General features: G+C 36.8%; 1 protein-coding gene across 2 annotated transcripts in view; it reads left to right on the top strand.

The window, feature by feature from the left end:
- The window catches only part of ENPP3 (ectonucleotide pyrophosphatase/phosphodiesterase 3), a 65885-nt gene extending 49076 nt beyond the window's left edge, over nucleotides 1–16809 (top strand). For both annotated transcript variants that reach the window (XM_082633445.1, XM_082633446.1), the window contains exons 21-25: nucleotides 4294–4429; nucleotides 6964–7041; nucleotides 7780–7912; nucleotides 9498–9654; nucleotides 16474–16809. In XM_082633445.1, the coding sequence (XP_082489571.1) occupies nucleotides 4294–4429; nucleotides 6964–7041; nucleotides 7780–7912; nucleotides 9498–9654; nucleotides 16474–16644 (675 nt within the window). In that variant the 3' untranslated portion in view covers nucleotides 16645–16809. The remainder of the gene's footprint in view (nucleotides 1–4293; nucleotides 4430–6963; nucleotides 7042–7779; nucleotides 7913–9497; nucleotides 9655–16473) is intronic.
- Nucleotides 16810–17034: the final 225 nt, after the last annotated feature.

Below are 17034 nucleotides of genomic sequence, written 5' to 3'. Positions count from 1 at the left end.
TGTATCTTTAAGTTTTATGGAACTTTTGTTTTTCTGTGGTTTTGGTGGGTTTTCTAATTGTTGTTGTTATTATCTCAGAAGAGTTTGGGGGAAGTAGCTGTGATTTGAAATCATGGTCCTACAGCAATTGCTTCAAAACCATTAAGGTTGATCAGACTGTATAAGGGTTTTGCTTTTGGCCCTCCTCAGTAGGAAGATGAGAATTGTTTTTTATGTTGCTAGGTGGAAAATTAAAAATAATAGCAAGAATTACAATTATTTAGCATATCTAATTCAGAAATTGAATATGAAGTCGAAGGGCTTTTTCAGAGAAGAAAATCTAGTACACTTTGAAAAATCTCCCATAACTAAATTTTTACAAAGTCTTTTTTGTTTCTAAAGCTTGTTAGCACTGATATTGTAAATTATGACCCAAATGTGTTTTGTGAGTCTTTAAAAACTAGGGACATTATTGTGTATTGCAAAAGGTTTTTTTTTTTATTTTTTGAACTATAAGAAATATTTTTCCCTATAGAAAAAAATCACGACCAGAAAAATAATTTAAACATGTGTATAATTATTATCCTTACCATAAGGCAAGATCACAATTATCCAGTCTTCAAATAAATACGTTTTAGCTTTGACATTCCGTCTACAGATAAGGAGAGTCTATATAACTTCAATAAAAATAGTTTTAGCCCTTGTTTAAGTTCTATTTTGTCTCCATGCCAGACTAGAAAGGAAAGTATCTCACTTTCCTGTCTGTGCTTATCATCTACTTCCCTTGAAGAATTTTGAGAGCTAGAGTTCAGATTTCATCTGAGTGTCTGAATTCTATTTATTGTTTTCCCGACTTTCTATCCCCTGGCTTAAAAAACTCTAAGGAACTCTGAACAGATGGAAGGATGAAACTATTTGTGTGTGTGTGTGTGTGTGTGTGTGTGTGTGTGTGTGTAGGGGAGTGGTGAGGTGGTAAGGTGGTAGTTCACTATGCCTTTTCTCAAGAGCCCAAGATTCAGAAATGATGTGACTATACCTCCCCTCCATCCTTCTAGAGAGCTGCCTACTGCATGATCTCACTTTTATAAAGGAGGCCATATCCTGTCTTTCCCAGTCTTGATATATTTATATTTGGGGGTGCAAGTTTGATATATAAGAAACACATCTAAGATTTTCAGTTAGCAGAGAACGTGTAACTTTTTTTTAGTACTTTCTGACTAAAGCCATCCTGGTCCTTTTCTCCCAACCCAAGGTCTATGCCACTTTGAGAAAATAGTAAACATTTTGCCCAACTGAATTGTTTGAGCACAACTTCCATAGCTGCAGGCTCATTAAAATTACAATAAACTTCCCTCCTTAAGATTTTTATAATTTTAACTATTGAATATAGGCATTTTACTTTCCTTATATTATGGAAAATGCATCAATGGTTACATTCATGTATTATATATTTCTTGAAGTAAAATGGTAAGTTGTGTGGTAGGAAACATCAACTCACAATATTCTGGGTGTCTATAGGGCTGACTGGGTCAGCTGTCAATCTCCCTAGTTCTCCCACTTTGCATCGTCTCTATGTGCCCCTTTACAACAAGTGAAGAAACCTGGTCATTCAGAATTGTTCACTATAAGTTTTTGAAAGAATATAAACAAATGTTTTTAGCTTTCTAGTATCTGCACCAGAAGGAGAATGAAATAAATGGTGGGAGCAGGTACACGGCATCTAATACTAATATCTTCATATTTCTTGGTCTACTCCTTGTTTTGGTGACTATATCACTGAGGAGCTTCCTAAGAAAGGAAGAAGAGAAGATACATATTTGAGACTTTGTGCATCTCAAAGTGTTTTTATTCTATCTATATGCTTAATTGATGGCTTAGCTTTAGAATTTTAGAAACAGTTTTTCTTCAAAATTAATAGGACATTAGACTTCTAATGTGTTTATATGTGCCTTCCTTTTTTCCATCTCTTGTCTTTAATTCACTTTTTGAGAAATATCTGCAATTTCATCTTCTAGAGCTTATTGAAAATTTTATTTCTGTTGTCATATTTTTAAATCCCAAGAGCTCTTTCTGTTATCTCTTTCCTTTTTAAATGCTTTCTGCTCTTTCTCTATGGATGCCATACATACTCTCATCTCTCTGAGAAGTGAGTTTTCTTCTGCTGTCTGTATTGTCTCTTTTTCTTATTGGTTCCTCTCCCCAACCCCAATGCATATCTGGTGGTCCTTGGCTGTCAGCTCATATTTTAAGGGTGAGGCACTAAGCTACAGGGCTGAGCTTGCCAGCTGATAGGCTTCATTATAGGTTAATCAGGAGGAGAGCCAGACATTTTGTTGGGGACTCCCAACTGTATCTAGTTTTCTTTTCAGGCTGGTTTGTTTTTCAAAGAAAGGACACTTCTCATGTGAACCAATATACACGGGGGTGATGAGACTGGAGGGAATCTTACCATTCAGTGCATAGATTTTAAAATTTAATTCCATTGCTTTCACCTGCTTTCCAGGGTGCCTTGTGTCCTTTAGTCTGGTTGTCTCTTTGGATCAACCTCCCCAGTGAGTAAAGCTTCTGTCTGGCCTCTTTTACAGACTTTCAACCTATCCTCTTCTTTCCAACTTTACATATATCCCCTGTCTTTAGGAGACTCCAAGTTTTACGCTTCTGGTGTTCTACAGAAGGAATCAGTGTCTTTGGGTTTTTCCCAACCAGAGGCTCTTTGTTATCAGTGTTTACTGGTTTACCAAGTCAAGGTTACAGTAGTAAACAAATATACTTATCTGACTTCCAGTTTCTGAAAATTTCTTATCATCTCTTATGTGTCTTCATCATTACTGTTCTTTTAATGGGATTTCAGAGGGGAGCAGAGATAAATGTTTGTGTACAATCAAGTTGAGAAATTTACTCCACTGCTGTATAGTGTTTTCCAACCGGAGTGTTGCAGCATGTTAGGGGTACATCCTCTGCTTGTGTTTCCCCTCATCTTCATCTCCTTCCTGTCCTATATCTCATCATGGGGCTCTCCTGCCTATGAATATAGCACACAGTGTATGCTGCCTTTTCCTTTGTGAATTGATCTTGTACATTTTATTTGTTTTTCCCCAGCTTTATTGAGATATAATTGACATATAACATTGTGTAAATTTACAACGTGTACAATGTGATAATTTGATATGTGCATATATTATAAAATAATTACCACATATGTTTTAGACACCATAGCTAATTTTTGCTTTTAGCACAATATAGTGAATAGAGGAAGAACATTCTAATTTAATTTAATCTTCTTTTTTATAAATTACAAAATAATTTTTTAAGAAGTATATATGTTGTGGGCAGTAGAAGGCATATAAATCAAAATTTCTGAAAAAATTAAATGAATAGCAAGATGTTTACATACTCATAATTATATGCTCATCAAAATATTATATAATACTGTATTACCTTAAGTACTTAGGCAGCACATTTATAGATGCCTGCTAGTAAATAAATTATTGTATTAGTCTTTAAAGTTGCAAAGAAAATTATAAAAAATATATTCCTATATTTCAAGATGAATAAAGCATAGCTACAAATTTATTAAAGTCCCCAGATAAGTAAATTTATACAACTACAGCTTCTTTGAGTTAATCTTAGGTTAATTAGAAGTTCTTGCTCAACTGAAGAATATTATCCTTAAGTCATATCTGTATTTTAAAAATAGTTTATAGGGGCTTCCCTGGTAGCGCAGTGGTTGAGAGTCCGCCTGCCAATGCAGGGGACGTGGGTTCATGCCCCGGTCCGGGAAGATCCCACATGCCGCGGAGCGGCTGGGCCCATGAGCCATGGCCGCTGAGCCTGCGCGTCCGGAGCCTGTGCTCCCCAACGGGAGAGGCCACAACAGTGAGGCCCGCATACCACACACACACACAAAAAAAATAATAATAAATAGTTTATATTTTATTTTCAATTTTTATTTTATTTTCAATTTTTATTTTCAAGCACAGTATATATCACCACCTAAAGTTAGAGCCTGAAATGGATTTGGGTTTTTAGCAGTAGCTCCCATTATCCCTCAGCACTCAATTCAGGTTTTAACCTGCAAATATTCCTTTCCAAGGTGTATTTGATTTGCCCTTCCCATGTCCCTAACCAGAAGGGAACCACAGAAGAAAACATTGCTGAAGACATCCATTTCCATTGCTTGCGTAGACCTGATTCACTAACAAAATAAGAAAAGGTTAAATGAAAAACATTCTAGGGAAGTTACAAACCAAGTAAGGCGATGGGTGAGCCACAATGTGGGCGTCATTTTTTTTTTTCTTTTCTCTCTTTCAACAGGGAGACACATCGCCTCTTCCTCCCACTGTCCCAGACTGTCTGCGGGCTGATGTCAGGATTGCTCCTTCTGAGAGCCAAAATTGTTCCTTCTATTTAGCAGACAAGAATATCACCCACGGCTTCCTCTATCCTCCTGGTTTGTATAACTCTTTTTTAGAGCAGCAGCTTAGAAAGCCCTCATCAGCTGGATGTGGGCATGTGCCCTAAACATATGCTCCCAACCAAAACTACCTGCTTGGGCTAAACTAGCTGCCCAGGAGGCTTCCAGTGATTGTGGGCTGGCCTGGAGCAGCGCAACAGCTATAATAAAGACTAATAAATTTTGCACTGGGAACCACACATCAGCTCTAATCTGGCCCAGATGTTCAGAGAGTTCGGCAGGTTTAAGTTTAATTTTAAAACTGAAGATTCTTTGGAGAGAGACACAAGCGTCTAAAAAAACATTTTTTTTCTTTTCTTTTCTTTTTTTTTTTTTCTGGTGACTGGCCAAGCTAAGGCTTGCATTGAGAATGCAGCTGTGCCTGTGAAGACAAATCAGGCTGGAATTTGGGCCTCTCGCTCAGGCTGTATATCCAACAGCTTTATGTGGATTAAGCAGCTGAATAAACTTGAAATATTTTTTCAGAAAGCTTCTCTCCTGGGAACGTGCAAAAGCCAATGTGATTTTTCTAAAACCCAAATCTCTTCTCTGTTCAGCAGGGATTGTCATTTCCTTGATTTACTCATGAGATTTTCAACAATTTCAGCTTCTGATAATGGGATTTCTCCAGATATTTGGCTTCATTTTTCTGGAAGCCATGACCAAAGAGGTCAATTTAGAGATTTATAATTTAGAGGTTCTGAGATTTATAGTGGGAAAAAAAGGCCTAGTGAAATCAAGTAGCACAACAATGTAAAATTCCTAACAGAGAATTAGGAAAATAAACTGATATATCTTGTTGCAATATCTAGAGACAATTAGAGCGCCACCAAATTTATGTAAACCCTAGGATAAACCTTAAATAGTTGCAACATTTTATTAATAAAAAATTTTAAATTGGCATTATAAAATTGTATCTGTTAAGCCCTAAGATATTGGTTGATTTATAAATGTTTGTCTTGACAAGGAAATGAAATGAAAAACTAAACAGCTTGTCTCAAAAAATATTAAGGATTGAATGAAACCACCTTCTAACTCTCCATTACAAATTGTGAGCATTTCCATTATAAGCAAATTCTTATGTTTCCTGGAAAGAAGATAATGTTATGTTCATTGACTTTACAACTTTCAAAGTTTAGTTTAACAAGTAGAAAAGGCTTGTAGAGGATCTGAGGACCGTGAGCAGCATGTGAAACCTTAAAGAAAAAGACAAAAAAATCTTGCTTCTCCTTGCCTTTTGGTTCCCATACATTGGCCTTTCATTTGAATATTAGTTAAGGTAGCCAAGGGTAGTTTAAATATAAAAAGCATTATAATAAACATTCATAGGCTTGCAGCAGTTTAAATCCTCACAATATTTCAGTGAGAGAGATGCCATGAGACAAATGAAGTACAGAGGGACATAGCGCTTTGCCCAAGTGGGTCAGCTGGCAGACAGTGGAGCTGGGATTCCAACCTGGGCAGTCTGGTTCCAGAGCACACAAGCTCAGCACACACTCCTCTAGATGGCAAGTCCATGTGTCTTCAAAGACAACCATTTGTGGTGCTGTCAGCAGTCTTCACTGAGTTAAAACCCACCTTCTTAAGAAAATTTTACTTTGGAAGAGTTATTTAACATAGCATTGTTATTTTATGTATATTCAATAACGATGCTTTCCTATCGGTATTATATTTGTTTTCTAGAGACTGCTGTAACAAATTACCCACAAACTTGGTGGCTTAAAACAACAGAGGTTTATTCTCTCAAAGTTCTAGAGACCAGAAGTCTGAAATCAGGGTGCTGACAGGGCCATGCTCCCTTTGCAAGAGAGAATCTAGGGTAGAATCCTTCTTTACCTCTTCCAGCATCTGGGGATTCCAGGTGTTGCTTGGCTTGTAGCTGCATCACTCCAATCTCTGCCTCCATCTTCGTATAGCTTTCTCTCCTGAGTCTCTCCTCTTCTCAATCCACCTTCTCCTTATAGGACACCAGTCACTGGATTTAGAACCCACCCTAAATCCAGGATAATCTCATCTTGAACTTTTTTTTTTCTTTTTTTTTTGCGGTACGCGGGCCTCTCACTGTTGTGGCCTCTCCCGCTGCGGAGCACAGGCTCCAGACGCACAGGCTCAGCGGCCATGGCTCATGGGCCCAGCCTCTTTGCGGCATGTGGGATCCTCCCGGACCGGGGCACGAACCCGTGTCCCCTGCACTGGCAGGCGGACTCTCAACCACTGGGCCACCAGGGAAGCCCTCATCTTGAACTTTTAATTACATTTGCAAAGACGCTATTTTCCTACCTATCACATTCAGAGGTAATGGGGGGTTAGGACGTGGACCTATCTTCTTGAGGGTCACCAGCCCACTATAGGTATCAATCAAATGCATAAAGCTGCCTGCATTATTGATGACTTCCACTGGAGAGTGCTTTGTATCTCTGTGTTTCGTGTGTTAATAAATTTACATTAGTATGTAATACTAATGGGCCTATTATGTGGAATGTCATACTTTCTCTTATAGCTAGATTTAATAAAATTCATTTGTTTTGCAGCAAACAATAGAACTTCTGATAGTCAATATGATGCTTTAATTACAAGTAATTTGGTCCCTATGTATGAAGCATTCAAAAGTAAGTATATACTTAGATTATTAATTTTAAAATACCCAAGTAACTCCTTGAACTTCTAAACTAAACACATCTTTTATTGCAATTTGTTCCTGTTATCAGTCATTTTGTTCTCATTTTTTTTTTTGGCCGCACCTTGTGGCATGCGGGATATTAGTTCCCCGACCAGGGATTGAACCCGCGACCCCTGCAGTGGAAGCGTGGAGTCTTAACCACTGGGCCTCCAGGGAAGTCCCTGTTCTAATGTTTTAAATATTGAAACAGGAAGGATGTCTAACGTAAATTCTTTTCAACTTACTTCAACTTTGGATGACTTGCTGCTAGAATTTTGATAATTTTTTAATCCTAATTTTACTGTAAAGAGCTAACCACAAAATAAAATTTTACTGATACTCACCATAAGTAAATGAAAAGTGTTTGTCCCTAGAGTCACAATTAATAAAGCAGTATGTGTGTTCTGACCTTTTTTAATACAGTCCCCAAAGCAACTCAGCCCTAGGGAGGCATTTGGACACATATTTAACTGTAATTTCGAGACTGTGACTACATCAACAACAAAAAGCTATCATGGACGTGGCTGTTTATTTTTGTTGCATAGACTATTTTTCAGTATTACTCAATGACCACTGACAAGTATTAAAGCAGAATTGGATGCTATTTAAATGTACCTGTTTATAATAGAAAATATTTCCATGTTCAATAGAGGCAGACATTTTTAATGCTTTATTCTTTTATTTTTAGCAATGTGGAATTACTTCCATAGAGTTCTTCTTGTAAAACATGCCATGGAAAGAAATGGAGTCAATGTGGTTAGTGGACCAATATTTGATTATAATTACGATGGTCATTTTGATGCTCCAGATGAAATTACAGAGTAAGTAATTTGAAACAAAATGGACTTTTGATTTGGCAATAGGGTATCATAAGGGGAAACCTCAATATTTAAAATTAAAGCTCAGTATTCTAAACATTACATATTTATATAGTGATGCAATTGTTGACTATTTTCAACTAGTCTATCTAAATATTTAGCAAAAATTTTATATGGCAAAGATTTAAACTAATAGGCAAAGAAAAAAATGTCCAGGAATAGTTTAGAAAAATTTTTATTTGGAAAATTTCTAAACCAATGTGAAAGGGAAAACGTGGTTTTGTAAAGGTTAAGGAGGTAGGGAAGACGCACTGTGCTATCAGTAAATAGAGAATCAGTTCAGCAATAAATAAAAAAAATCAAGAAGTGACTATTCAAAATACTGCCCAATATTTTGGATAGTGGATGATTCATAAAAGTATCTCCCAGGAGATAGTGTAGGCTTCCTATAGAAAACTAGTCCTACTAAACTATACATCTTTGTACTAAACCTGGTCACACATGTTGCTAAGAATTACTTTTGAACCCAGCACACAGGAATAGAGAGTTTTAGAAGTGTCATCCATGATTTCTCTTTATTATCAAAATGGACAGTACTAGACTATTGTACTAAGCCTAGAATATGTAAAGCAATGATTTCTACTTATACCTTCTGATAAGATAACATTCATCATCACTAAGTGTGTGGCCTTAAATTTTGTTTGCCTTGTCCTTATTTCAGTGTTTATTGATCCTGTCTTTCACCATTTAATAATCCTAGCAAACTATTTGATAGCACTTTACTCCATGCTAGGTATGCTTCTAAGAATTTACAGATACTTCATTTAATCTGAAAAACATCCACATGTTAGATTCCATTAGTTCCCATTTAGAAAAGGAAACTGAGGCACAGAGAGGTTAACTAACTTGTCTAAGTTCCACAGCCAAGTAGTAAAGCCAGAACCCAGTCAGTCTAGCTCTGATTCTAAATCACAGTAATACATTACTACTTATACCAGTTCATTTTCCTTTTAGTGGACTCATACTAATAGCTTACCTTTATTTTGCACTTGAAACTTTTAAAAGCACTTTCATGTTTGTTATCTGAGACTAAAGAACTGTCATATCAGTTGTATGGACTTGTCCCCGTCTATACTGCGAAGTTGGTAGCATAGGAAAACCTCCATGTTAAAGTTGAGGAGAGTTAGAAAGTCATAGACTATTAGAGGATTAGTACACATCCAAACGACTAGTAGAAGTGCACAGCTACAGTTGAAATCCCAGCTCCTTCATTTCCAGCCCCTGCTCTATTAGGAAATGTCACTGTGATGTATAAGTCAACAAAGCTAGGAGGCAGAATACCATGCTCTGCTTTTCATTGTATTTTAATATTTTCCCATGATGTTAAAATGACCAGGCTTGGACTTCTATAATCTTGATTCAGGCTCATTAAGGTTTAAAAATGTGTGGTAAGATTTTGTATTTTCTATTTATTTACTTTCTTTTACTATAATTTTACTTTGACATTTCTTTAAAAATATATAAAGACGTTTCTAATCTTCAGAAGCAAAAGTATAATAACATCAAATCTTTTCAATTATGTTTTTAGATATGTAGTCAACACCAGTGTTCCCATCCCAACACACTACTTCGTGGTATTGACCAGTTGTAAAAATAAGAGCCAAACCCCCGACGCCTGCCATGGGTGGTTGGACATCTTACCCTTTGTCATCCCTCACCGACCTACCAACGTGGAGAGCTGTCCCGTGAGTATGCTCCTGGAGAGGCCCTGGGCCCTGAGAAAATGATTAGTCAGAGCTCATCTGGGCTTTCATAAAAGTGGCTCCGACTACAGTATATTTTCTAGGTGTTTCATGGGTTAGAGTTGTAGTAAATATGACCTCAGTTTTGAACTTTTCCTTAGACTGTTGATCTCTATGTAATTAATATCAATTTAAACATGTATATGCTTACATGAACATGTGTTTATATATGCATGTCATATGTTTTATTTAGATATATTTTATTCACATTCACTAATAAGGAAAGGGGTTGTATCTTATTAGGCTTTTTATTCTGAATGCAAACCTTAAGGTTCTGTCCCAAAGTTGTCACTAAATTAATGTTTCTTAAATGAATATGTAAATATAAAAATTCCATCAACTTGAAACATGAGGTCTGAAAATACATATATATATAGTGTGTATATATATGTATATATATATTTACCTAAATACATATATACATATATGTATTTACAAAATAAGTTAGCTCGAATAACATTCCTTTTTTAACATCATGTATTAGGCCACCTCAAAACATTTTGGATCAAGGCAAATTATATGTAAATAGTTACTTCAACTTCATATATGTTCTTTATAGAAAAACATGTATTCTGGTTAATTGGGTTTTACTGAAGTCATTCAGCTAATATATTGAATACCTATTAAGTAAACAGTATCATGATAGAAGCTTTTTAGAATGCGCCAAGGAAGAATACATTGTCTCTGCCCTCAAGGAGTTCATATATAGCTTTGATATATAAATGAGATACAGACACATAAATGGGCCAGTCGATCATATAAGAATTATTTTAAAAATTAGAATAAGAGACATTACAAAGTTGGGATTCATTTTCAAATACTGTTGTAAGTGTTTAGTGTTTCAAATTCAAAACACTTTTGGCTGGAATAACCAATAAAGTTTACATAAATTGAGGTGGGAGTAGGGCTGGGCCCTGAAGGATGGGCAGAATTTGAACAGATTGAAAGGATTAGGAAGACTCTTCTGTGGAGGAAATGAAGAAGGGAGGGACTTGGCAACTGGCTGGATGCAAGAGCCAAAGGGAAAGGGAGACTCAAAGCTGAATCAGAGATTTTAAATGCAGGTAATTAGGGGGAAAAAAAGAGGGAAGTTAGGAATGAGAACTGTTTTGGCAGGTAGGTAGGATAATTAAGTGTAGGCACATCTGGTTTGTAGAAATGGGCGTTCACATGGAAAATCTCATGAGTTAGTAGAGATGGAAATTAAAGCTTAGGTTCTAAGCCAGGTTGGGATTCATCTCTATTCTCTCATCTGTTCAACACATAACTGCCTTCACCATACTGTGTGCTATGGGCAATACACAGATAAATCAGACATGAATTCTAGCAAAAAAGGCTCATAGTCTATCACTTAGAAGCCTAGTAAAATAAAAGAAAGAAAAATCAGTAGCACAAAGAGGGACAGATAAAATGTACTAGGATTTCAAAGGAAAAATACTTTCTGGTAAGGAAGGTGACATTCTAGCTGAGTCTTGAAGATAGGATTTGAATTTGAGTGTTGAATGGTTGCTTTCAGTGACTCAAGATGGATGGCAAAGTTTAGAGGCTAAACAGTGGGTCACTCATAGTCCTAGAATGAGGAAGAGTTTCCAAACAAGAAGGTATCAGGAGATGTTGTGTAGTTGAATCTCTTCTGTCCTGTCAGAAGTTTATTTAGTCGAGACAAGGGGAAGCTGTCATTCTTCACTTCCTCTTCCAGTGGCAGACTTTGGTGACTGATACGGTGTGGTGCTCTTTTCCACTGAATCAGGAATAAATAGATCTTTATCATAGAGGTTCTAGGTAGCCATTTTGGATTGGTTAGAATGGGTGAGAAAAGAAGAAATGATTTGCTATCCCTGGTCTAGGCCCTTATGGTCTTCTATCAGGACTTTTGAAAATGAATCTTAAGTAGTTTTACTGTCTCCTGTCCTCCTCCCCTTCACCTCTGTATTTCACTATCAAGTTGCTCATCTTAAAATTTAGTTTTTCATGACGACATCCCTTCTCATCCATTTGATTATCTATCTACGCTGAATAAAACTACAAAAATAAACAAAAATCTCCCAGCCTGTACTTAAGGCTCTTCACCATTTACCCTCAGTTGACTTTGCAGACCCAAGTTCCAGGCCAACTGAGGTTCTTGAAATTACTTGAACACCCCTTGATTTTCCCTACCTCCATGTTCTTGCTTATGGTCTTCTCTCTTCTAGAATGCCCTTCTTTTCCATCTGCTAAAAATTCCACCTACACTTCAAGGTAAAGTACAAATGGTATGAAGCTTTCCCTGAACTTCCAATGTGGAGATGATCTCAAAATTAACAGGGCATCATCTCTATTGAATAAGACATGATCACTAATAAATTGGACATATTCCAAAATTTTAAGGAATTGGCAGTATAGTAATCAGGCTATGATATCTATAAAGATAACTATGAGGCATAATATGATGAGTATGAAACAAACTTAGACCAAGCTATAATTATAAGAGAGATTGTGACATTAATAAGATGTGACTGTCAATTAGATATAGGGAAGGAAGAGAGGATGATAGAGCCAAAGGTGACTAAAAATTTAGGTGTGATTGGCCAGGAAATATATAAGACAATCAGTTGTTTTGGGAAGGATACATTTGCTGTTGGTAGTCTTCCGATTAAGAAACTAGTTGAATATCTAGGAGGGTATGTGAAAAGCAGTATAGAATAGAACGCAAATGCATGAGTTTTGGAGTTGGATATCTGGGTTCAGTTATTGATTTGGCCTCTTTGGGCAAGCAACTGAGTGTCACTTTCTTCAAACGTATAAAAAACTCACCCCCTCATGATGTTGTTTTGAAAATTAAATAAGATATTTCATATAAACCCCTAAGAATTCTAAATAAATAGTAAGCAAAAGGTAGCCATTATAAAGAAATCACATTTTATTAAGGAATTACATTCTAAAGTCAACATAAAGTGAAATTGTTTACAGATAAAATCACCCAGAATCAAATCACCCACAAAGTACTGTACATACACAAGCTGTACCTTAATGCGTGCAATTCAGCCAACATTTCCACCAGCATTAGAACAGGTAATTACGCTTTAAGCACCCAATGAAATAGGCTTTCTTTAAGGGTCATGCTGTATGAAACTTCTGCACTTTTAAATATTCTAATCACTGTGGCGGGGGGAATGTACTCGCACTATAAAATGTTTAAGGGAACAGATACCAGTTGTAGAAATGGTAGATTCACAATTTCACCTCACACCTGATGTAGGGAACTAGATTCTCATTTCCTTATATATTTTCTGTCTTCCTTTGTTCTTCCATCATTTCTTTCCTCCTCCTTTTTCTTTTTTTCCCCTCTACTTTGTATGGCTGAATTCCTGTCAGATGAGAACACTGCCATAACTCCAAGTGACTATCATTATTGTAACTTAGTATATATTGGAAATGCAATTGGGGGTACACAGTTGTACTGTAAATAGAATTAGGGGTAAACAATACAGGTATGGAACTTGGAAGAGAACAGAACTATAGAGATAGATTTGGTATTAAATCACGGGAGTGAAATAATATTTCCGAAGGGAAGAAAATAGAGAGAAGAGATCCAAAGATCAGATGGAGGAAAATGTCTATTCTTCCAGGATGGAAAAAACTAAAGTCAGCTGAGGAAACAGCAGGTGTCATCAAACAAGTAAGCAGAGCTATGGAAGACAAAGAAGGAACTTTCAGAAGCTTGGGGTAATAGCTAAGTGAAAGGTCTACAAAAATTCTACTCAGTTAGGTCATCCTTGACAAAATGGTTTTATTAGTGTGACGGCAGTGATAACGAGACTGTAAGTGAATAAGGAAGAGATTAAGGAGGTGGTTAGGGATGAAAAATACTGAAACTGGTATCGCCTCAAAAAACTAACAAATTGAGTTGTATTTTAGGTGTATACAATACTTCTATTTATGTAACAGGTCTAATACATATGTAATCAACCAATAAATTATATATATATATAAATCTAAAAGTATATGTTTAAATATGGCTCATAATAACTCGATATACACAAGGCTTTTATTCTCTTGGGATGCAGTGGTACAGCTAAAGCAGTTGTCTACAGCTGGCTTCTGTTCAGATTGGTTGGTGCTGGTGAACTATCTGATATGGAATAGCTTGAGTATCACCCCTGCCTAGTTATAATTATGTTGTACTTCAGATCATTTAAGTACATTTCATTTAATTTAAGATCATTTCATTGCAGTTTTAAAAAAGTGAAGACTGGGGCCTCCCTGGTGGCGCAGTGGTTGAGAGTCCGCCTGCCGATGCAGGGGATACGGGTTCGTGCCCCGGTCTGGGAGGATCCCATATGCCGCGGAGCGGCTGGGCCCGTGAGCCATGGCCGCTGAGCCTGCGCATCCGGAGCCTGTGCTCTGCAACGGGAGAGGCCACAACAGTGAGAGGCCCGCGTACGGGGAAAAAAAAAAAAAAAAAAGTGAAGACTGTCAGGTGTTCCTTAAACATTCAGTTAGATGGATACCAAATAAGCTGGGAGAAAATAGAGTTATAAAAGCCACGGGGGTGGGGGGAAACTTTATGAAAAAAGTCATCAAAACTATTAAATGTTACTAAAATGTGAAATAGTGCAGGCAAGAAAAAAAGGCTGAATTGGATTCCCATTAGAAATATGAGTTAATATTAGTACATCACATATTTATTTTTAAAAAATAACAACTCACCTCATGAATCTCACATGGAGAAATATTTTAGAGGTTCGAAACAAACAGTGATTTCGTCTTATACTTCCTCTGACTCACATAGTAGCTGCCTATTTTAATCTTGCATATTTAAAAAACAAGCGAACCAGGGCTTCCCTGGTGGCGCAGTGGTTGAGAGTCCACCTGCCGATGCAGGGGACACGGGTTTGCGCCCCGGTCCGGGAAGATACCACATGCCATGGAGCGGCTGGGCCCGTGAGCCATGGCCGTTGAGCCTGCGCGTCCGGAGCCTGTGCTCTGAAGCGGGAGAGGCCACAACAGTGAGAGGCCCACATACCGCAAAAAACCCCCAAAAAACAAAAAAACAAGTGAACCAGTATGCTGAAGTCAACTGAAAGCCATTTAAGCAGACTCATCTAATTAAACAAACTTGTAAACTTTCTTACTTTAAAAAAATTTAACTGGAAATTTAGCAATATCATATGAATATCAGAAAATTAATAAATAAAGAATAAAGATGTTCACAGAAACCCATGGCTCTAAATTATTGCACTAACCTTTTTTTTTTTTTTTTTTTTTGTGGTACACGGACCTCTCACTGTTGCAGCCTCTCCCATTGCGGAGCACAGGGCTCCGAACGCGCAGGCTCAGCGGCCATGGCTCACGGGCCCAGCCGCTCCGCGGCATATGGGATCCTCCCAGACCGGGGCACGAACCCGTGTCCCCTGCATCGGCAGGCGGACTCTCAACCACTGCACCACCAGGGAAACCCTGCACTAACCTTTATATATACAGTATATATAGTATAAAAAATTTTTTTTACTATACTATTTATTATACTATTTTAAACTATACTGTTTTTTATATGTAGTTAAAAACCTATTGAAAGTCAAATGGCCAAGAAATATCTGAAAAGATACTCAATAAAACTCAGGGTAATAACACTTAAACAGGGATAAAGCACTATTTCACATCATGGTTTGGTAAGGATGTGGGGAAATGGGGATTATCCTCCATTGCCAATGGAACTATTAATTGGTATAAACACTTTGAGGAGTGCTAGGTTTAATATCTGGTGAAGTTAAAGTTACATGTACTCTATGACCCAGCAATTCCATTTCTATATCCTAGAAACTCATGTTCTTGAACACAGAAGACATGTGGTAATTTATCATGAAAGTATTATTTATAATGCCAAAAATACTAGCAATATGGCAATGAAAAAAATAAACTGTGCTACCACAACCATAGCTAAAAACAAATGATTTAACTAGATCTAGATATTTCACTATGAATAGATCACAAACATAATATTGAATGAAAAAGTAATTATAGAATGCCACTTACATGATTTCTATAAATTTGAAAACATAAATCAATGCTATATATTGTATACTGATGTGCAGTAAAAGTTTAAAACACAGACTGGATTCACACTGACTCATGATAACGATTAACTCTGAGTAGAGGAATGTGGGGACTTAACTTCATCTTTAATGTCTCATTTTAAAATAAAATTTGTATCTGAAGTAAATATAAAAATGGCTGTGGGCTTCCCTGGTGGCGCAGTGGTTGAGAGTCCGCCTGCCGATGCAGGGGACACGGGTTCGTTCCCCAGGTCCGCGAAAATCCCACATGCCGCGGAGCGGCTGGGTCCGTGAGCCATGGCCGCTGAGCCTGTGCGTCCGGAGCCTGTGCTCCGCAACGAGAGAGGCCACAGCAGTGAGAGGCCCGCGTACCGCAAAAAAAAAAAAAAAAAAAAAAAAAAAATGGCTGGACTTTATGGCAGTCTGTATTTATTATAGTATACTTTGTACTTTTTCTTTTTCTTTTAATATACAGCAAAATTTAGCTGTATCAAATTAAGATTTAAGGCAATAAAAGCCACAGGAACAAACACTGAATCATGATGTTGTACACTTAAAACTAATATAATGCTGTTTGTGTCAATTATACCTCAGTAAAAAAACAAAAACAAAAACAACAACAACCAAAAAAACACAGGACAAAGGACAACTTCTAAGTAATAAAAGATCTTTCTGTTAATGAAAAATCATGCCCCAGGGAAAATAGTCTTTTGTTTTTCTTTTTCAGGAAAATAAAACAGAAGCTCTTTGGATTGAAGAAAGATTCAACGCACATGTTGCCCGGGTCCGTGATGTGGAACTTCTTACTGGGCTTGACTTTTATCAGGAAAAAGAACAGCCTGTCTCTGAAATTTTGCAACTAAAGACATATTTGCCCACATTTGAAACCATTATTTAGCTTAATATATAAAACAACTTTGGCAAACTGTAAATGATTTTTTCTGCTGAAGAATGTGAAACAAAGTTTTCTATTTTTCCTTAACTCCTCTAAAAGCCATGTTGTATAATTTTCATTATTCTCTTCTCTTCTTCATTTCAATAAAAATATATTATTTTAAAGTTACACTTTTTTTTGCCAGAGATTGTGCTATGTTGTTCCTTCCTTATTATATTTATTATCTCACTTATAATCCTGGGCTATATTTTTCTTCCCAGCATTATCTAAATAGAAGGGAGAGTAGGAGAAGTAGGTCTCCCTTTTGAATCAGTTCTACATCAGTTTTGTTATAAAACATTTTATACTTGGCAATCAGGCAATATTTATTAAAATAAAAAGTACACATTACCT

The sequence above is a fragment of the Mesoplodon mirus genome, assembly GCF_964341445.2.
Source record: "Mesoplodon mirus genome assembly, chromosome: 10".
NCBI lineage: Eukaryota > Metazoa > Chordata > Mammalia > Artiodactyla > Ziphiidae > Mesoplodon > Mesoplodon mirus.
The sequence above is the reverse complement of the archived record's forward strand: the minus strand, read 5'-3'. Positions and strand labels throughout refer to the sequence as shown.